The sequence below is a fragment of the Labeo rohita genome, chromosome 25, assembly GCF_022985175.1.
Source record: "Labeo rohita strain BAU-BD-2019 chromosome 25, IGBB_LRoh.1.0, whole genome shotgun sequence".
In the NCBI taxonomy this organism is placed as follows: Eukaryota; Metazoa; Chordata; class Actinopteri; order Cypriniformes; family Cyprinidae; genus Labeo; species Labeo rohita.
This window is the reverse complement of record NC_066893.1, coordinates 19,635,139-19,658,670: the sequence shown is the minus strand read 5'-3', so window position 1 is coordinate 19,658,670 and position 23,532 is coordinate 19,635,139. Positions and strand designations below refer to the sequence as shown.

Sequence of the window (23,532 nt, the reverse complement as noted above, 5' to 3'; positions counted from 1 at the left end):
TTGTGAGTTTATATCATTCTAAGTTTACACGTTTTGATGTCCACATATTCAAGAAATTACAGTGGCTGTAGTGTTTCTATCATAAAGAAATTGACAAATAGCAAAGATTAAGTGGACATTTGAATTAAATGTTGAGTCAATATTAAACGGATTAGATTGTGCAGTAAAGTGTAAAAACAATCGTCAGGCCATTGGACCACTCTGCAGGCATTTGTTATAATGCGTAATGTATGTTAGTTCTATTGTTTATAATACATTATGTATTTTAACAGTTTTGTTCAATAAAACCATATGATTCCTTGATTTTGATACTTGATTTGAACTAATTATTATTGACTCCTTGCTATTATATATGCACTTTAAGTCATTTTAAAGGCTGTTGTACACTTAGGTCTATTTTTATTACTACTACAAAAAAAAAAAAAAATAAAAATAAATAAATAAATAATAATAATAATAATTATTATAATTTAAAAAAAATATTAATTATAATTAAAAATATATATATATATATATATATATATATATATATATAATTAACCGATTAATCCATTACGAAAATAAACGTTAGTGACTGCCCTACTTTCAACACACTCAAATGTATCTGTGATAAAACAGCGCTGCCTTACCCTACATACACATGACCGGAAGGAGCAGAAGCGGTCAACTTGTTTGTTTTAAACATGCAACATCTGGCGGTGAAATTTACATACTGTGCCTTTAAAAATGGTAGCGCAGACATCGCTGGGGAAATGTAGCATCTGATGTCGACTTATTCTGACACAGACATATTGGCGCTAATAGGACATATTGATCTGGCTTGTCCGCTTTAATTAAATGTAAATGGGTGATGAGCTGGTCGTGTCCATGACGGCTCGGATCACAGAGAGGGCGAATCCAGTGAAGAGTCTATGAATGCTGCTTTGTGCCTGTTTTATCTGTGAGCTCTCATACTGTACGCGTAAATGAGCTGGGATGCTGCCAGCGCTTCTAGAATATGTGTGGGTGGCTGTAATTATAATTGATATTATATAATTAAAGTTGTCTTGTGGAGGGGAATAGACTTGCAACATGCTGTTGTCTCTGTCTCTCTCGTTTTTAACATCCAAGAGAGTAAAAATACTGGGCTGGACGTATTCAGTATACTTTTGCATTGTTGTGGAAGGCATTGTATAATAACTTTGCAGTCTTAATAGGAAAAGAATGATGAAATGCTGTCATTTAATCTGAAATATTAATATAATATAATATCTAATTTTACTACTTAAGTTTACTGCAACAAAAGTTTAGATTTTTTTTAAATATATTTTTGAAAGAAGGCTGTATTTATTTGATCAAAAATGCAAACAAGTATAACATTGTGAAATATTATTATAATTAAAAATAACTACTTTCTAATTTAATATTTTTTAATGTAATTTATTCTGTAGATGATTAATAATAATAATATTATTATTTATTTATTTATTTATTTGAACTGAATTTTTTAGCAATCATTACTTCAGTGTCTTCAGTGTCATATGATCCTTCAAGAATCATTACTTGCTAATTTGGTACTCTGTTATTATTATCAGTTATTATTGATAATCATCGGTTGGTTTATTTATTTATTTATTTATTTATTTAATGTTGAAAACCGTTTTTGCTGCATGATATTTTTGTGGAAACAATAAAGTATTATTGGACACCATGGATAAATAAATAAATAAATAAATAAATAAATACTTCCAATTATTACTGCAGTTGTTAGTGTCATATAATCCCCATTATTTATTTATTTATTTATTTATTTATTTATTTTGCAATTGCTATGACAAAACAAATAAGTCAGTGTTGAAAATAGTTTTTGCTGCTTGACTTTTTTTTATGAAAAGCATGATAGATAAATTAATAAATTAACAACAACAATATTTAATAATAATAATAATAATTATTATTATTATTATTATTATTTGACTAAATTTTTAAGCAGTCATTACTCCACTTGTCGTGTCACATTTATATTTATTCATTTATTGTTGTCATTGCTGTTATCAATGTTAAAAAATAGTTATTGCTGCTTGATATTTTTGTGAAAACTGATATATAAATATAAAATAACAATATTTATTTATTCATTTATTTTAATGAATATTTTAGTAGTCATTACTCCAGTTTTCGAGTGTCACATAATCCCCATGATTGATTTATTTATTTATTTATTGTTGTAATTGCTATTATCAATTTATCAACTTGATATTTATTCTATAATGTCTATTCATAAGTATATTGGCAAAAATATTTGAGTAATTTTAGCAGTATTAACCAGTTCTTTCAATCCGGCAAAACTTAAAGAGAAATATTTAGTAAAAAAAAAAAAAAAAAAAAAAAAAAAGAAGACATCAGCTGTGAAAGTGTGATAAAGGAAGTGTGATGTCAACTGATTACTTCGATATGAAAGTGAGAACGAGAACTTATTCTCACTGATCACCCTAGAGATGTCCAAAAATGAAGACTTACCAAAATCGTCATTTAAACAAATGCTCTTAAGCATATTATATGAACTGCGTTGACCCAAAAATATTCAGAAGTGTTAATGCAACCAAACTGGGAAACTGTTTTTATGTTCTCTAAATGTTTGCTGAATGTATCTGTAATCTGATGGTTTTGTGCTCTTGCCAGTCAGTAATTGACCACTTAAACAACTTTGGACGGCATAAACCTTGTTTATCCTTATATTGTCTGGGTTATTTTCTTTTACCTGGCATAGTTTTGTTGATGGTTTTTGTGGATGAGGCAATGTCACGCAACCTCAGCATGTTAAGATCTGCCTACTGAATATATATATATATAAAAGACATATTCTTTATTCTTGTCTCCATGCACAGATGAAAAAAAAAAAAGAATGAAATGGTGTAAAAATATAAAAGTAATGATAGAATCTACAGTTCCATCATTGCACAGCAAATGCTTCATTAAATCTGCAAATAATTGAATTTCAAAAAGAACATTTTTTGTTGCAAAACGTGCCCAGTGTGAAAACCAACTCGAGCTTCTGAAGTTAGTGAGACTTGCGCTGAAGATTTCAAACGAGGCAGGAGAGACCTGTTCAAATATACATGAGCGAAATGCTTTACAGTTTCAATTATGCACCGGTTCACAGAGAACCGAGGCAAAACACATTTCTGCATTTCAATTAGCAAACTGTCTCTGCATGAGGTTGCCAGTGCTGATCTGCCAAACAACTGCATTCAAAGACCAAACATCTTCCATACACAAGGGGAGGCTGAATTTGCAAATGAGTTTTAAACTCTTGTTCGCTACAGTGTACCATGTGGTTTCAGACGCCTATAAATGCTATTCTTTTCTATTCCTCAAAAAGAAACAAGTTAACATTTTCACAAAAATATTAAGCAGCACAAATGATTTCAGCATAATTTATAAGAAAGACCCCAAATGAACAATATACCAGTCAAAGGTTTAGAATATTTATTCATTTATTTATTTATTTATTTATTTATTTTAGAGCTTCTTATGCTCACCAAGGCTGTATTTGGTTAAAAAATACAGTAAAACAGTAATATTATGACACATTATTACAATCTAAAAGAACTTTATTTTAATATTTTCAAATGTAATTTTCAGAATCATGTGTCACTAAACTCTAAACACACTGGCTGCTGAAAATAAATAACATTTTAAAATATATTAAAATGGATAACAGTTCTTTTATAACAATATTTCCAAATATAAGAGCTTAATAAATCCTAACTTATACATTTCATAAAAGTTTCGTACAAGTATCAGATTTTTAAATGTAATAATTTTACATTAAATTTACATTTTTTTTTTATTTTTTTTTTGTTATCATAATCTTAACTTTATGCTGATGACCAAAATAAAACTTGTCAGTTATTTTATTTTTTAAAGTAAAATCACTGTCACCTCCACATGGAAGCCTGTTTCCATGACTTAATAAAAAATACTATTTATCTCACAATTCTGACCTTTTTTTCTTAGAACGAGTTATAAAGTCAGAATTACAAGACATGAACTCACAATTACAAGTTATAAAGTCAGAATAGCGAGAAACCCGCAATTCTGACTTTTTCACAAATATGAGTTTGTATCTGGCAGAATTGCGTGATATAAACTCACAATTAGTTATAGTGAATAGCGAGATGGCACAATTACAAAATAGCAAAAAAAAATTTCGCAAATACGAGTTTGTATCTCATTCTCATAATTGCGAGTTTATTCTGATTTATTTCCCACAATTGCAAGTTTATTTCTCGCAATTCTGCCGTCTTTCACACAATTGCGGGTTTATATCTCGCAGTTTGACTTTTTCCGCAAATTCGAATTTGTATCTTGCAATTTTTTCTTAATTGCGACTTTGTATCTCGCAATTCTGACGTTTTTCTCGCAATTCAGACATTTTTTTTCTTACAATTCTGACTTTTCTGACAGTTGCGAATTTATATCTTGCAGTTCTGATGTTTTTTCTCACAATTACAAGTTTATATCTCCCAATCTGACCTTTTTTTTTTTTTTTTTTTTTTTTTTTTTTTTTGCAAATGCGAGTTCATATCTTGCAATTCTGACTTTTTTCTTGCAAATCTGACTTTTTCTGCAAATTCGAGTTTGTATCTCGCAATTTTTTTTCTCAATTGCTCTCAAGTTTTTCTCAATTTCTCGCAATTCTGCCGTTCTTCTCACAATTGCGAGTTTATATCTCACAATTTGACTTTTTCCGCAAATTCAAGTTTGTATATTGCAATTCCGAAGTTTTTTTTTTTTTTTTTTTTTTTTTCTTGTAATTGCAACTTTTTCCACAAATTTGTGTTTGTGTCTTGCATTTCGGACTTTTTTCACACATACGAGTTTGTATCTCGGAATTTGACTTTTTGCAAATGCGAGTTTATATCTCAATTGACATTTTTTTTTTTTCCTCACAATTAGAGTTTATATCTAACAATTTGACTTATTTTTGCAAATATCTCACAATTGAGACGTTTTTTTTTTTTTTTTGTAATTCTGACTTTTTCTGTAAATACAAGTTAGTATCTCGCAATTCTGATTTTTTTTTTTCTTACAATTCTGACTTATTTCGCATAATTGCGAGTTTATATCTTGCAATTCTGGCATTTTTTTTCTCACAATTACGAGTTTATTTCTCGCAATTCTGGCATTTTTCTCACAATTCAGACATTTTTCTTCTTGTAATTCTGACTTTTTCTGCAAATAAACAAGTGTGTATCTTGCGGTTCTAACTTTTTTCTTAATTGCAAGTTTATATCTCACAATTCTGATGTTTTTCACACAATTGCGGGTTTATATCTCGCAATTTGACTTTTTCCATAAATTCAAGTTTGTATCTCGCAATTTTTTCTTAATTGCGACTTTGTATCTCGCAATTCTGATGTTTTTCTCTCATTTTTTCTTGTAATTGTGACTTTTTCACAAATACATGTTTGTATCTTGCAATTCTGACTTTTTACAAATACGAGTTTGTATCTCGCAATTCTGACTTTTTTTCCTTACAATTCTGACTTTTCTCACAGTTGCGAATTTATATCTTGCAGTTCTGATGTTTTCTTTCACAATTACGAGTTTATATCTCGCAATTCTGAAGTTTTTTTTCTCACGATTACAAGTTTATATCTCCCAATTTGACCTTTTTTTTGCAAATGCAAATTATTATTATTTTTTCTTGTAATTGCAAGTTTGTATCTTGCATTTTGGACTTTTTTCACAAATACGGGTTTGTATCTCACAATTCTGACTTTTTTTTTCTCACAATTACGAGTTTATATCTCACAATTCTGTCATTTTTCTCACAATTCAGACATTTTTTTTCTTGTAATTCTTGCAATTGCAAATATCTCGCAATTGAGACTTTTTTTTCTTGTAATTCCGACTTTTTCGGTAAAGTTAGTATCTCGCAATTCTGACTTTTTTTTTCTTACAGTTCTGACTTCTCACAATTGCAAATTTATATCTTGCAATTCTGATGTTTTTTCTCACAATTACGAGTTTACATCTCGCAATTCTGGCATTTCTCGCAATTCAGACATTTTTTTTCTTGTAATTCTGACTTTTTCTGCAAAGACAAGTATGTATCTCGCAATTACTTTTTTCTTAATTGCAAGTTTATATCTCACAATACGTTTTTCTCAGAATTCAGGCATTTTTTTCTTGCGATTCTGACTTTTTCGCAAGTACGAGTTTATATCTCATAATTCTGAGAAAAAAATGTCGGAATTGCAAGTTTGTGTCACCGTTCTGAGGAAAAAAAAGTTAGAATTGTGCAAATATAAACTCGCAATTACCTTCCATACACCTCTGAGAAATATATATATATATATATATATATATATATATATATATATATATACATACATGTATATAATATAAGAAAAAAATCTGCTTTCTATAATTCAAAATGGTGTATGCAAAATTGTCTTAAAAATTTTGAAGTATAACCTGAACACTCCTGGACTGGCTGCTTAAAATGTTCACATTTTGCTGGTATATTCTTGAACCTCGTGAAGGTCTTTTTCTTTGGTGTGTAAGTAGCAGCCAGTGGCTGTTATTTGAGCCCAGTCCTCAGGGTTAGCAGGTGGCCTGAAAGGCAAAATGAGTGGCAGGAGAGACTGGGCTCAACATTCTTGCCTGGCAGAGGATTTACCTTCCATTCACCCAGGGTGCTCGTCTCCTAGCGCCTGTGCCCTTGTCTGTCTGTCTTTGGGGGCCTCCTAACCCCCTCCCACAATCCACTGGGCTGTCAGCCACAGTGCCAGATTAGAAGCTTGGAAGGAAATTGCAGAGAGTCTTGTCTTGATCTCCTATCTAAGAGGAAAAAGTTATTTTGATGTTGGATATTTCACGAATGCCCCACTGCCACAGCAAGTGGTCAGTTCTCGACAAATCCGAAGTGAAAAATTTAAACTGCTCCATCTCCATCTCAACGCTCTTGCTGCAGTGCACCAATGTATCTGTCAGATGTGCTAATAGCTTCTCACAGGCTTAAGAGTAAACATGAACTCGATAAAACCTTTGGAAAGAGGTGCCTCAAGAAATCATTATGAAATGCCAGCCTCCGTTTCCAGACGACTGCACAATTTCCTGGACTCGGTGCCCTCTCCTATTTTAGGGAATAAAGCGGATGTTTAAAAAACAGCCACAATAAATCTGCGCCTCTGGCATTGCCATTGGCATAGTCGACCTATAAAAGAGGCTCAATAGATGCCTACGTATATATATATATATTTTTTTTTTGTATACACAGCTTCATTTCGATCAGAAGAACTGTATGTTTTGACCTATTGCAACCATAAATTGCACTTTTTTTTAATGGAGATAGCGTAGAATGGCTTTCAACAAAACCAAAAAAAGACTGCAGTCCTTGCGTGTCGGTTGCGTTGCTGTCTATACAGGGACAGAAAGCTCTCTATCATCAAAAATATCTTAATTTGTCTTCTGAAGATGAACGAAGGTCTTACGGGTTTGAAATGACATGAGGGTGAGTAATTAATGACAGAATTTTCATTTTTGGGTGAACTATCCCTTTAAAATATTAGGTAACAAAGCTAACACACACATTTTATCTGTAGGAGCAGGAAACCTCATGCAGTGGATAAAATTTCTAATTTAAGAACCATTTTAAAAAAAAACATCCATGCGGATTTAGCTTGAGCATTATAAGATTTGGCTAATAACGCAAAGCTTGTTCCTGTTATGTCAAAAAAACCTTGGATGTTTCATGGAGGAGTTTTCAGAGAGGAATCCAGGCGCTTTTTTAAACCTCCAGGGCGCTTATGAAACCAGTCTGCAAGCATCAAAAAATCATTTATTCAATCCCTTCAACTGAGTGAATGAGCAACAAACACGTCTACCGGTATTAGGCACCAGGAATTCAGTTCACAAGGACGCCTGTGGGATCTGCTGCATAATCCCAGAAAGTCCCCTTCAAATGGAAATGTTTAGCAGTGAGTCATTTACTACAGAAGATAAACTCCCCCCAAAACACAATTCAAATTCATATCCCTTTTCATAAGCTTTAAGACTGTAAGTGAGCAAGAAAACCAACCTTCAACTTTAGAATCATGGTTGTTCTGAAAGAAATTTTCTGGGTTCAATACAAATTAACCTCAATCAATTAAAAAATGATACCTGTTTTTTCTTTTCTTCAAAAATCAGGTAAAAATGGAGGCTACGGTGAGGCATTTAAAAATGGAGATGGGGTGAATGGGGCCAATTTTTAAAATTAGCAGACATATGCAATAACTCACTTTTACATGGTGAAATTTTGTCAGGCCGCCACGGACACACCCTTTAACAAAAACTCAAGATCTTCGCAATTTAACATCACAAAAGCATTTAGAGTAGACTGACCAAATATAATGTTGATGTCATTTAAATCTCTAGGACAGTGGTTCTCAACTCCAATCCTTGAGGCCTACTGCTGTGCACATTTCGTATGTCTCCCTCATTTAACGCACCTGATTCAGATCATCAGCTCATTAGGAGAAAGATCCATGAACTGAACTGAATGTGTCAGATTTAGAACTGGAGTTAAGAATCACTGCTCTTTGAGGAGTTTGTTAGAGCATAAATCATGGCACTTCCTGTTGTCAGAAGATTGCACTATGACTATACCTGAATATTGTTGAATATATAATTTAGGACAGAATTTTGTGAATTTTGGTGCAGATCGGACATTGTATGCCTGAATTCTAACAACTTCGTGTTTCATGGCAAAACATCGAAGTTTGTCAGGCCGCCACGGACACACCCTTCAACGAAAACTCAAGATCTTCGCAATTTAATGTCACAAAGCGCTTTAGATTACACTGACCAAACTAATGTTTAAATCTCTAGGAGTTCGTTTAAAAATGTCTAAAAATGGCAAAAACATGCAGAAAAAAAAATCTAAATAACAGACTTCCTGTCAGGTTTCGGACTTCGTACCAGGGGGACTTTTTTTGTAGGTATTGGTGCGTTACATGTGTCTATCGAATTTCGTACATGTACGTTAAATGTAGCTCGAGTGGCACTTCATTGAAATTTTATAGGTGGCGCTATCAAGCCATTTTCCCACACCCACTTCTGAAACCCATATCAGATGTAAATTTTGTGTGCAAAGTGTGAGTTTTCAAGCATGTTAACGCCCTCAAAAATGCGATTCATTTTGGAGAAGTAGAAACTGAGCAATTCCAACAGGGTCCTCGCACCACCGGTGCTCGTGCCCTAGTTATATCATGTCCTGGCTCTTCCAAGGTTTATAATGGCAGGGAATGGGTGTTGAGATTTTAAAGCCCAATAAAGTGCATCCATCCAACATAAAAAGTACTCCTCACGGCATATGTGTGTTCACGAGTGAGTGGTGTTCCAGCGGATGACGTAGGACGTAGCGCAAGCTCTGGTGAGAATATGCTAGTCTCCCAAAAACCAAGTTACTCTCTTCTTGGCTCACAGTGAAATCCTCCAACATTTTTCTTCCGAAATCTACATTTTGTACTTCTAATTTGTGACCGGTGTTTTGTTTTGCTGTCTCCTCTGTGCTTACGCATTCGACACTTTTCAGCGGTGCTTACGCAACGCCTACATCATCTGCTGGAACGGCACTCTCTCGTCAACGCACGTACGACAGTTAGCGGAAGCTAGCAATTATGGAAACACTCATTCACTGCCATTATAAAGCTTGGAAGAGTCAGGACATCTTTTTATATGACTTCGACTGTATTCGTCTGAAGGACGAAAGTCATATACACCTACGATAGCTTGAGGGTGAGTAAATCATGGGGTAGTATTCATTTTTGTGTGATCAATATAAGGCTACCTACATATAACTTGTAGTAAACCCAGAATATTCCTTTAACAAATAATCCAGTATTCAACTGCAAAGGAAAATGGTAACAAACATCAACACCCTCATCATCCATCATGTACTCATCATGTGCAATTTTTTTCCTTTACTGCTTTTTGTCACAAACACATAAATTAAATGCATTTATCAAATGTTTAACCTTCAAGAAATCTTAAAACGAGAGGAAGTCCTTGATAATACATTGTGCTGTAGAATCTATACAAGTTCCAGGTTAAAATCCATTTCACAGATACTTAAATAGACGTACCACAGGCGTTTCACATCCTGCTTGAGTAAACTTGCACTTTCCCATGGGGATGTTCTGCATTTCTATAGATGTTTTGTCTTAAACGCAGTGTCCGTAAGGCGTTTCGGAAGCAACACGAACATGAACATGCTGTACTGCCAGTCAAAGTGAAGAAAAAGGAAAATCATGCTTTAGTTGTCACTTTTCATAGTTCACTGGAATGTTCTTGACCTCGATGGATTGCAAAAGAGTTTCCAAAGAGCAGATATTGGTGTAAGAGTGTATTGTGTCCTTGTGCCTCTGATTTGGCAATGAACAAGCATGGCATGAGTTAGCGTTGTGCTGTAGGGAGAAGGCCTTTGTGGCCTCTCCTCTGGAGATTTTTCAGCTCTTCTCTGTGGCTCCTCTCAGCAGTGGATAGATGGTTTGTTTTTGAGAGTGGCCGTGACCGACCGCAGCCACACCACACCCACCCAGCAGAGGTGCTTCAGGCCAGCCAATGACAATCCAGCCCTGCTGTCGTCCATTCAGTGTGGCTAGAAGACCATGGCACCTGCAATGAGAGACGGCACAGTATAAAACCAGATGCTCAAAGCCAAACGCTGTAATCTGAATCCTAGCCAATGTACTCCGACTAGATGCAAATGTAGAGGCCATTTAAAATGACTGGGAGAAATGTCAGGGAAAAAACAATAGCACATTTATTATGCTTCTCAACCTTACCATCTACTATCATCATATTGAGCTAAAGTGTGGAAACTGGTTCTTTGGACAACTTCGTATAAGCTGGACATCATAACTAAAATATCTGTACTTGTTCTTGGAAATGGAGTGTGAATGCACCAAAAACTTTTAAAGTTTTAAAACCAAACAGACAGAAAAGAGAAAATGAGACCGATTATAAAAAACTAGAACCAACTTGGACAAAGTAGTGGAATCAATTGCGAGCGTCTTTGAACCTCGTCTGTTGTTGTGTCCGTGGAGAGCGGATGGGATTTGTAATCTCGAAGTGCTTTAAATGAGCCTTCCCCCGAACGCCCTCTCAACATCCCTATGCTTACAGAAGATTTAGAAATCAATCGCTTACATCAGCTTCACATCCCACCAGTGAAGCTTGCCTCTAATTCGATTCTCATCACCTCCACCACATTGTAATTTAATGCTAATGCCTCCCCCTTAAAGGGCGTAAGTGTGTTAAGCCACAACAATGAAATGATTTTAATGTCTTCATCAACAAGGCCATTGACGTATCCATCAAAACTGACTGTCACTTTTTATAAACCAAAAGCAAAGTAAATATTTTGCAGATCCCAGCCGTGGGTTTCACCTTAAATGCGTCCATCTGCTTTATGATTCATTAAGTGTGAGATTCTGATCTGGCAGAATAGCTGCCGCATGCACTTGAAGGGAACGCTGAGAGGACATTGGTTTTAAAATACTTTTCAGATGTAGAGGATAAAACTGTGATGTGTTCGCTTATGTGAAAAGCTCAAGGTAAACCCCTGACAGCAGGTAAATGGAGTGAATAACTCTGTATTGCAAAATACTGTTCTTACATCAGGGGTGGGTGATTTACTGGTAGTACACAAATAACTGGTAAAAATGTCAGCCAGTAGAGATTCTGGACTATCATCTCTCACGTCACGGTCACAAAAACTAATTGATTACATTTTTTTTTTTTTTAGCATTGCGGTTTAAAAACAAGTGATTTCAAGTTGTTGAAATGCAATCAGCTGCAAAAGAGAACTTATTTCGCTATATGAGCGTGCTGTTTGAGAAACTGGAGACTCGCTCTGAACGGATCGTTCGAATCAGTGAGTCGTTCACTGGAGACTCTCTCTGAACGGATCGCTTGAGTCAGTGAGTCATTCGCCGGGGATCCACTATGACCGGATCATTCCAATCAGTGAGTCGTTCACCGGAGACTCTCTCTGAATGGATCATTCGAATCGGTGAGTGGTTTGTCGGAGATCCGCTCTGACTGGATCGTTCGAATTGTTGAGTTGTTTGCCGGAGACCTGCTCTGACTGGATCGCTCGAATCAGTGAGTCATTCAACAGAGACTCGCTTTGAATGGATGAATGACTCGCTCTGAATGGATCGTTAAAATCAGTGAGTTGTTCACTGGAGACTCTCTCTGAACAAATCGGTGAGTTGTTTGGAGATTTGCTCTGACCAGATTGTTTGAATCAGTGATTCATTTGCCGGACACTTGCTTTGAATGGATGAACGACTCGCTCTGACTGGATAGTTCGAATCAGTGCGTTCTTCACTGGAGACCCGGTCTGTACAGATTGTTTGAATCGGTGAGTTGTTCATCGGAGACCCTCACTGACCGGATCTTTCGAATCGTGAGTTGTTCACCGGAGACTTACTCTGGGGTGCGTTTCCTGAAAGCATTGTTAGTTAACTATGGTCGATATTTACATTGAACTGTATTGGTAATGACAGAACCTATGGCTGTAGTTGCTTTTGGGAAATGCATCCCTGACTGGAATCTTCGAATCAGTGAGCTGTTTACAGGAGACTCGCTCTGACCAGAAAATCTGCCTGACAGAAAATATCTTTTACTTCTCTTTTGTAACTTTTTAATAAGAAAAAATAGGTATTTAATTTACACAGTGAAGAATATAAAGTTTTATAGATTTTATTAATTTGTAAAATGCTTGTAGCATTTCTTATTTAATTGTTCTATTGCAGGTTTTTTTTTTTCCCCCTATTGCTTGTAATAAGTTTCTTATTCTTATTTAATTGCTGACTGTTTACTTGTCTTCAGAGAGCTAATTTTTTTTTATTTTGTTTTTTTACATGTGGGCTAGTATTAGTTTTTTTTTTTTTTTTTCCTCCAATATTGACACTTGAAATAAAATTACTCACATCATGACATAAGATATATGTATGTATATATGTATGTATGTATGAATGTATGTATGCATGCATGTATGTACTATATATAGCACACACACACCAAAGATTCATTCTTTTGCACAAGGGAAACCACAAAGCTACCAACATAACTAAACATCAGCATTACCCTTTACTCACAAATGCATTAAATAACAGCTCATTTCAATGTTAACTCTCCCAATCCAGTCCCATGCAAAGCATGCTGGGAACTAGAACAGGGCAGTTTGTTGCCAGCAAAAATAATTCATGTAGGCTCAACACAAACGGATTAAGTTAACGTCCATTCAACAAATTTAAGTTGATTGATTGAAATGAAATTAAGTTACTGTGACAAAATGTTCAATAACTGTGTTGCTTTTTTAATTAAGTAAATAGAACAAGCATCAAGACCCGAGCCAATTTTAGTCTGATTTATGCACATGCTGGATTAAGCTAAAATACAATTGCATTATCTAGGTTTGTTAGTCCAGACGATTTATTTTGGATTAAAGCATTAATGTGACATCATAAAAAAGACAAATTATTACTTAAATGCAAATATACTTGTTTGCTAGATAATGGTGGCTCTACAAATGGGAAATGCTAAAGTTTGGACAAGACCTTGACAGTTGGTTCAACATTTCCTCAGAACTGGCACATAGTCAGTGTAAATAACACGCTTGTGTAGATCTGTTAAACGTGTTGCTAACACTATCCACCATATTCATCAATATGAAAGTAAGCCTATGGGCAAGACTTCCGGTTCATTAGCCACTATAGGAAAATAACGAGAAGAATAACAATGTGCAGTAAACGTTAAAACATTTTGCACTACAATTCACATCAAGTAGCAAAACAAGCTGTTTTGTACAGCTAAAAATAGCTGGATGCGGATGAGACCGGAAGCCAGACCCATGAAATTTACAAATGGCTGTGCACGCTCTTACACCAAAAATAAGGTGGATAGGCTTATGCTTATCAAAACCAGACTTGATGGAGGGGTTAAAGTACACATTGCATTACTAATGCTGTGATGCTAAAGGATCAATTTAAGAACTGATTACAGCGAGCAGTGCCATTCCAGGAAACGAAGAGCCGCTGCCATAACTGTGCAAATCCACAGCTAGTTTAAACAGGGCACATCGACCAGGTAAAGCTTATCCAGCCTTTACCCAACTGTGTCAATGCTTGGCGGGTCAGAGAGGATGAGTCGCATGGGAAATCCAGGCTTTTGCTACCTGTATCGGCCTGTTTCCACCAGTTGGGAGAACTGTGGACACTGCCAAAACATCATGTTTCCTGCTTTAGTAACATGCATGCCACAAAGAGAGATCAGATTAAAACAGCCCAATCCGATTTATGGGCTCTGCAACAGCAAAACAATTAGCTGGTTTAGTTTTTCTAAAGGTCCCTCCTTTAGAGGTTGGAGTGGGAGGTTGTGGTGTTTGGCAAAGGGTCAGGACTGTTCCAACTGGCAAATTACCTGGATTAGTTAAACACAATGCTGCCCAATGAAACTGCACTGCTGGCAGAAAAAGCAGTAACTAAGTCTTATTGAGGACATATGGCATGCGCTAAAGCAAAAAGTCAAAAGGGATGTCATTACAGGTCAATGCCTGGATATTCCCTATTATATTTACCTGAAGCTTCTAGTTGGAATTAAAGCCCTGGAAAGTCATAGACGAGTTGTTTGCTACTTTTTAAAAAGCATTGCCAACTCATACTTTGGAAACAACTATGGTGTTGTTTAGGCAATTTCTTACCGTTTATCCAGTGGTCACTCTAAGGGGAAAAAAAAAAAATGGCGCCAGCACTTTCCTTCTGAAATTACACACGCAAATGCTAGCCGATTCCATCAAACAGGGCTTAGGGAGATTCCCAAACAGAAGTGGTTTGTGAAGTCTACTGTCAAGGTGCAGTGCAGAGAATGGCTTTTGTTCGGGTGAAGTGCTGGGGGCGGGACAGTAACTTGAAGGAAATGGCCTGAAACCTTACTAGCTGTGTTCACAGTTACAATAGATTTTGCCTGTCACGCATACAAAATGTAAACGCTTTAGTCCAATCATACCAATTTTTGTGAAGTCAGACTAAAGCATTTGCATATTTATAAATGACTGCTTTAATCTGATATCAGTGTATGCAAATTAGACTTTAATACATTTTAACAAACTATTTCTAAATGGCAGTCCCACTGAACAGCATTTGATGTGTAACTATGTATGCAATAAGGGTTGAGGTATTATTTTAAACATTCAAGCTATAAATAAAAGCAATGCTGTCACATCTAAAGTTTCTTTTGTTCTCTACTATACAAAAAAACCCTAGAATCTTTGTAACTAAAGACCACCACAAATTGCAATGAAAGGACATTTCTGGCAAAAGTATAAGGCTAATATTACCTTTCCATAAGCTCTAGCTCACCTGTTATCTGATGGAAGGAGAGGTGGTCCTTAACTTAAAGAGATGGATAACAAAAAACCCTCATGTTGTTTCAAACCTGTATGATTGACTTTCTTCTAAGGAATGGAAAAAGAGTCCCTCCCACCATGTAAGGAATGTCAATGAAGTCCAAAGTTGATTTGTCCAGCTGTTTCATTACATAGCCATTGTATAGTCAAAACACTCAAAAAAGATGTATATAAATAATGGTTTATAAAATGTTTGACAATGTATGGCTTAAAGGAGTTCACTTCCAGAGCAAAAATTTACAGATAATTTACTCACACCTTGTCCAGATATTTGTGTCTTTCTTTCTTCAGTCTATAAGAAATTATGTTTCTTGAGGAAAACAATTCAGGAATTTTCTCCATATAATGGACTTTAATGGTGTCCCAAAGTTTGAACTTCCAAAATCATGTGGCTCTAAATGATCCCAGCCGATGAAGAAGGGTCTTATCTAGCAAAACGGTCATTTTCAAAACAAATTGACAATTTATATATTTTTTTTTAACCTCAAACACTCGTCTTGTCTGAGTCTGGGTGAACTCTGTTTTTTTTATGGTTCATTACAGTCAATACAGTTAGGGTATGTTGAAAAACTCCCATCTCATTTTCTTCCCCAACTTTAAAATCATCCTACATCGCTGCAGAAGTACCGACCCAGTGTTTACAAAGTGAACATGCAAAGAAGATCAAACACCCTTTACAAAAAAAAAAAAAAAAGAAAAAACAGCGCTGTAGGACGATTTTGACGTTGAAGAGGAAAACGGGAGACGGGAGTTTTTTGACATACCCTAACTCTATTGACCCGGATTTCACAGACTACACGTGCATCGCAGAGACAGGACAAGATGAGCATTTGATGTTAGAAAGTATATAAATTGTCAACATGTTTTGAAAATGACCTATCGTTTCGCTAGATAACACCCTTTTTCCTCGGCTGGGATCGTTTAGAGCCATTTGAAGCTGCATTTAAACTGCATTTTGTAAGTTCCAACTTTGAGGCACCATTGAAGTCCACTATATAAAGAACATTCCTGAAATGTTTTTTCTCAGAAAACATAATTTCTTATCGACTGAAGACAGACAGACATGAACATCTTGGATGGCAAGGGAGTGAGTAAATTGTCTACACATTTTTGTTTTGGAAGTGAACTTCTCCTTTCAATAGGGGAAAAAAACATATTTTAGGAAAAAAAAAAAAAAAACATTCAAGCTTTCCATACACTCTACCATCAAACTCTGAAAGCTCTTCTTTATTTTCTTTTTTAGGGGTATTAAGCTAAGTCTGTAAAAAAAACACGTGTAACTATACCATGAAATGCGATTGAGGGTTTTCAGCAAGGCTGTCTGCTTATGACTAATAATGTCAAATTTAGACTGTGGGATTCACTTATCCTGTTGTCTAAAATGATGCACAGCTTTCTGAAATGGATTACATTCAGGTACTCCTCTGCTTCTCCCTGGCCGCTGCAGATTTTAAAATATTTATAACCTGAAAGTGGAATCCCAACCCTGCACAGCCCCTAAATCATTTATGAAGCTCATTCTTCTTCATGTTGTGTTTCTCATAATGACACACAGAGCCATTCCACCATGGAGACCAACAGGCATTTTAAGCTTGAGACCATAGAGCTGCTCACCTCTATTAATTCTTCATTGCTTCACTCAATAGAAGTTCAAAACAAAGCAGTCTTTGCTTTTATCACCCACTACTTATGTTACTTTATCAGTGCGGAGAAAGCTGCAAGGCTGAACGCGGTAAAAAGACAAATAGGAGAGTCTAAGAGTCCTATATAATACTTGAAGAAATCTATTTTTTTCTCATGGGTGCTCAGCTCAGCTGCAAGATTTGAGCCAATCACCTGAGCTGTAAATAATCAAGCAAGTTACACAATGACATATCAAAAGAGATTGTCAAATGTCAACATGAAAAATGGGTCTTGAGCCCCAAGCTGACGTCAAAGACAGGAAATGGAAAAACGTCAGCTTAAATATGAATTTAACCACTTTCCAAAAGCATCTACTGCAGAATTAAATATTTGCATTTTTAAATGTTGCTATTTCGCCAGAATACAAAGATATTTTTCAATGCTCGTCAATGGGGAAAAAAAAATTTTTTTCAGCCAGATGGTGTAGTTACGACGTCTACCAGCAGAGTCTAGCAGGGCCATGCTAACCAGCTAAGCTTTAACCCTTTAGTTGGAACATGTTTAACTACGTTTAGGAACTTCCTGTGGGCGTTTCTGGAGCACGCCATTGCTGCCAACATCCTTCGGTAGGCCTGCCAGGGCGTCCTCCAGACATTCTGATTTTGTGCCCCCTGGGGCTAATTATAAAACCCAGCTTTTGCTGGGCCACCTGCTTCACTGTGAAATGAAGCGCTTGTGGTGTGAACGAAGTCGCTGGCTGATGAAGAGTGTTAATGATTACTCACAGACGTAATCATTTTCTAATCACCAGGGGATGCAATGAGACGGCTCTGGTCCCTCCCTAGGCAGTCTAATTTAAATGACACAAGTGAGAGATGTTCAGATGACTGTTATGACGCATTCATAGAGGCCATTGACACAATTGTAATTTCTCAGCATTGGGTCTAAGAAGCACAAACCGATATGCATGCATATCATCATTCAGCTCCAGTTTCATGCAGAATAGAGGCCTGCTGGCTTCTGAGAAAGGCAGTGCATGCAAATGTTGTTAGTCTGCGATGACCTATTAGCCCTAGTCTTCATAAGTGCTGACATGCAGCAAATCAGCAGAAATGATGATGAGTCTAAGATGCCTATAGAAGTTATTATAACAAAGCTTAATGCATTTCATATTGTCAATAAGCATGAATTTTTTACAGTTTAATGCAAATGGTTTACATTTGTATGTTCTATCTTTTGTATCATGGTAAAATAGACAACATGCCAGGGAGCTTATAATGGAAATGATAGGAGAGTTTTCTTGTTTCTTGGAAGAGTGAAATCATTATTTATTACAAACTTAAAATCAATAGTAAAATACTGTGTAGTGATGCACTGAAATAAATTCTTTATTCAAATTAAAGCTGCAAGCAGCATTGAAAGGTCCCTTGCACCGGGGTTCACTGCAACCTGGTCACTTCAGGAAAATGGCAAACGGTGAGCAATATGCATTTAAAGTGGTAAATATAGCAGGAATATGTGCTAAACTTCCTGCTGCCAGCTGGAGGCGCTATAACTATAACTGAATACTGGCATGTAGATGTCTTCAAGCCAAGACTTCGATCAAACATATGAGGTTTGTTGCAGATTGAACATGGTATGTTTTGAGTTAGTGTAAAACACGACATATCATGTTGCCAACAGGTGGTGCTATGAATATAACCTTTAGATGTCTTTAGGTCACGACTCTTATCAAACATGTCTAGTGCAGAATGGACATTGCATGTTTAAGTTATGAAAGTCATTTCCTGTTTCCAGCAGGTGGCGGTATAATTATAACAGAATTTTGGCCTTTATATGTGTTCAGGCTAGAACTTTTATAAAACGTGTGACGTTTGGGGCAGATTGGACATTGTATGGCTCAGTTATAACAACTTCCTTTCCATAGCAAAATATCAAACTTTGACAGGCCGCCACAGACACGCCCTTTTACAAAAACTCTTCACAATTTAGCATAAAGATCTTCACAATTTAGCATCGCAAAGGCCTTTAGAGTAGACTAATCAAATATAACATTGATGTCACTAAATCGCTAAAAGGAGTTTGTTAAAGTGTGAAACATGCCACTTCCTGTTGCCAGCAGGTGGCGCTATGACTATAACTGAATATGGGAATGGGCATGTGTTCAGCACAGGACTCTTATCAAACATGTGAAGTTTGTGGCAGATCGTACAACTTGTTTAATAATAAATAACATCAACGTTTGTCAGTCCACCATGGACCAGTCCTTTAAAGAAAACTCAAGATCTTCGCAAACTTAACGTCACAAAGGGCTTTAGATTACACTGACCAAATTTGGTGTTGATTGGTTTATATCTCTAGGAGGAGTTTGTTTAAATGCCTGAAAATGGCAAAAACGGCACAAAACTTGCAGAGAAAATTCAAAATAACAGACTTCCTGTTGGGTTTCGGAATTCGCACAGGGAGACTTTTTTGTAGGTATTGGTGTGTTACATGTGTCTACCGAATTTCGTACATGTATGTGAAACATACCTTGAAGGGCACTTCGTTGAAATTTTATAGGTGGTGCTAATCAAGCCATTTTTCCACACCCACTTCTGAAACCCATATCAGATGAAAATTTTCAGAGTACAGAGTTTTCATGCATGTTTAGACCCTAAGAAATGTTTTGAGAGTACGTATGTGGAGAGAGTGAGGCTGTTACAATTTCTGTACAGTAAATGTATAACTTAAAAACAGAAATTTTGCTAATAACACATCTGTACCGTGTCAGGAATACACAACAGATGGCAATGCATTTTCCATTTCTAAAACAAAGGTGGCAGGTTCTTTAAGTAACAAAGTTTTCTTTCTTCACACATACAAAATAGCTTCTCTAATGAAGTATATAAATAGGTCCTTATTAATGCACCAACAGCCAAGGAGACTGATTGCTTTTGAGCATGGGGACTTCAATGCACAAGTGGGAAATGCAAATTCTGCAAATTTGCAATTGCATTCCAATTGCGAAAGTGCTTCTGTTCACGTTGTCCTCTGGCCACTGAAAATATTCAGCAACATATACCATAAAACAATTTTCAGCTGAAAAATTTCAGTGGCCAAACTTTCAGTGACACAAAAAGAGCGTTATATGGTACATTTGATGGGAAACGAAACCCTGTGACATCTGTTCCAGCAACAATAAGCACCCTCTCCCTAAATCTCTCCACATTGACTCCCTCATTGCAGTCTGTAATTACAGAGATTAAGCCACTTTGTGCTCTCACTCTACCTAATAGCCAATTGACAGAAAAAGCTTTGTAATGTAGATCACAAATCAATATTTCAATGGCTCACTAGTGCTGACACATCACTCTGATCCCAAGTAAGGACTCGTGAGACGTTTAAGCCTCAACCTTCAATCCTCTTGAAGATGTTGCCCTTCAATGACAGCCACTGCTCTGTAATACTGTTAGACATCCAGATGGTTTAACATGCCAATTTTCTCTTTGCTCAACCACTCTCAAAACCCTCAATAAGATGGGAGCACTCAGCTGCTTTCAAAGACGGCTGCCAAGCCGAGTTTAGCATTTTGGCATGGAGTTATCTTGACAGAAATCACTGTTTATGTGTCAATGTCGACAGCCTGCTGACTTCAGTTGCTCCTCTGCTTAGAATTATGATTTAAGCAGTTTTCAAAGGAAGCACCTACAATACAAAATGATTTGGTTGTGTGCGTACAGATCAGATAAGGTAATACAGATACTTACACCTTCAAAAAGAATAATAAATTCAGTATACAGTCTTTAAACTTACTGGAGCACATCTTAAAATGAGAGAAATTCCAAAAACTTACCCAGATCAGATCCATACACTTGAAATGGAGGCGTCTAGGCAGGAAGATGTTTCCAGGTGCTAACAAATGCAGTTGGAATCAGTGAATAAGGCACGGTAGTGATACTGTTCCAGCTATCCGACGTCGGATCATAGCAATCCAGAGTTTTACACCGCTGTGTGCCGAAGTACCCGCCAACCACATAGAGTTTATTACCAGAGGCCACAGCGTGGCAGCTCATTCTTTTAGAAGTCATGTCACCTACACGCGTCCATTGATTAGTCTCGCAATCAAATCGGTAGGCGGACGCTGCAGTGAACTCTGTATCGCCACCCATTATGAATATCTGACTGCCAAGGACAGCGGCGGCAGTGTATCTCCAGGGTTGCGGGCACTCAGCAGCTATAGTCCAGCGGTTCTCAACAGGGTCATAGCACTGGACCTTTGAGGCCTTGTCCCTGTGGATTGTTGTTCCACCAAACACAAAGAGTTTTAGTTTGGCACTGACCACTGCTGCATTGCTGACACCATCCCTTAGTGGTGCCATCATTGTCCATTTGTTGGTTAGAGGGTCATACCGCTCAACCTGTTTAAGAGATACTGATGGGGAGGCTGGGAAGACACCTGCTATAGCAGTGTGACCCCCAACAACATAAAGGCAGTTTTCAAGTTCAGCCGAGCCATGTCCGAAACGTGCAATTAGCATAGGGGCACCTTTCGACCATTCTTCATGTACCGTGTCATATATCCAAACATCCTTCGACACTCCATTTTCCGATCCCCTTCCTCCTGTTACGTAAACTTTGCAGCCAATGGCACATGCACTGAACTCTTTCCTGGGACTGGGAAGATCTGATTTAGGGATGATCTCTTTTGCTTTGTGATCCACTTGGTAGATCTTATCACACATAAATGTTTGACCCCCAAGAATCAGCAGCGTGTGCCCAGCTTTGCGAGGCCTAGCGCAGGGGCTGGTGACAACTCCGTCGTTCTGCAGAATCTTTTTCTTGCACTGCATGGCCTCATCGACAATCTGTCGGCTCCTTTTATCGGACATCACAAGTTCTTCACATGCCACAGCCTCAATGAGGCATTCTGAAGGTAACAGTGCAAGGCGTAGTCCTCGGAGAAGTTCAGGAAGATAATCTCTGCGGCTGTCTAGGTCGTATCTAACCCAGCGCATGACTGCATTGAACACAATCTGTTCATCTTCAACCTCCAGCTCATCGCTAAGGATGAGATCCAAAAGCTTGTCTTTTGAGAGCCCGCAGAAGTCCTCAGTGTCTCGAAGAGTCTCAAAGTGGATGAGGCACATCCTCCATGACAGCTCGTAGAGGCGCTTGCACTGATGGGCGTCGGAGAGCAGCATCATCCCTAAGCAGTTTGACGCGTGCAAGTTCTTCTCCAAAAATTCTGCAGCTGCATCACGGATGTCATGAAACTGCAGCATATCTCCAGCCTCGAGAAGTGACTCTGCATTCTCCTCGTTGATGATGACACGTGAGGAGTAAGCAAAGTCCAACAACAGCTCTAGAACTTCTGGGTGAACACTGTCTCGAAAGTTAACCTCATTGTCAAGGCTCTCACGGAGGCCACCGCTAAACATGGCTTCAAAGTAGCGACTGCATGCAGCGAGCACAGCTCTGTGACAGGGAAAGGAACGGTCGCCTGCCCATAGTGTCACATCTGTGAACATGCACTGTTTGCGTAGGGTATTAAGGTGGGTGAGCACGCTGTCTGGATGGGAGGGCTTGTGGAAGAGCGAAATGTTCATGGAGCCCGTGCTCGTCCTGGATTTGCGGTTTTCATGGACGCTGACTGACATCTTTTCCAGCACGTCTAAATTTTCACTGGTTCCAATACCCCGAACTAGGAAAATACAAAAGCACAACACAGGAGGTTAGCAAGTGCTCTATAAAGGTATTTTCAGTATTGGGAATGACTCACTGGTGTGCATGCTTATGCTTGGCACTGAAAAAGTGGTTATGTATGGTGCTGTATCAACAAAATTTAGAGCCAACTAGTGCCACATTTTTTTTTTTCAGCTGCAGACAACATAACTATTAGTCTCGGACTTTTGGATGATCAGCATTTGCTTAAATGTGGTCATAGTGTTTGTGTTGAATTGGCCGAGAAATCTTTTTAAGCTTCTTTCTTGTGCATAATGTCTCAATGCCTCAATGACATTTTTACATTCTTCATAAGACAAACTTTGCTAGATATTCAGAGCTCCTTCAGTAATCTTACTTCAACAGTTGAGTTCACTGTACTTTGTTCAGAGGATCTTAGAAATGTAATCCTTCTTTACACTGTTAAGCCAACACAAAGTGCATAATTAATCAACTCAGACTCTAATTCTCACATTTTATGCAGACAGATTGTGATAAATTTCAGATCTGTAAATAAGTCGGTAATCCTTTGTTTTTGGCAAACCTTGAGAACTATGCAAGAAATCCAATTAAAATTAACACCTAAAGAAAAAGCAATCATAAGAGCATTCAATCTAAATTTATATAATATGAGACATTTCTGATAAACAAAACTTAAAGAATTAAAAACGGAACATCTATAATAAACTAGGTTCCCATCAATCTTGCACAAAAGCACAGCTTTTCAGGTAAAATACTAAAGGATGCAATTATAT

The 23,532-nt window shown here is 37.0% G+C and overlaps 1 protein-coding gene across 14 annotated transcripts in view; it reads right to left on the bottom strand.

Annotated features, from left to right (window-relative positions):
• Window positions 1-23,532, bottom strand: part of LOC127156276 (kelch-like protein 25) — a 56,464-nt gene that overhangs the window by 28,965 nt on the left and 3,967 nt on the right. For 12 of the 14 annotated variants that reach the window (XR_007825700.1, XR_007825712.1, XR_007825702.1 and 9 more), the window contains 2 exons: window positions 20,910-22,757; window positions 10,119-10,650 (listed from right to left, as the gene is read on the bottom strand). Coding sequence is in view for 1 of the 14 variants with exons in the window: in XM_051099033.1 (XP_050954990.1) it covers window positions 20,944-22,757 (1,814 nt within the window). In the remaining 13 variants the exon portion in view is untranslated. Of the gene's footprint in view, window positions 1-6,670; window positions 6,832-10,118; window positions 10,651-16,511; window positions 20,762-20,909; window positions 22,758-23,532 lie in introns of those variants that run through there. The other 2 variants (XR_007825708.1, XM_051099033.1) reach the window with 2 other exon arrangements.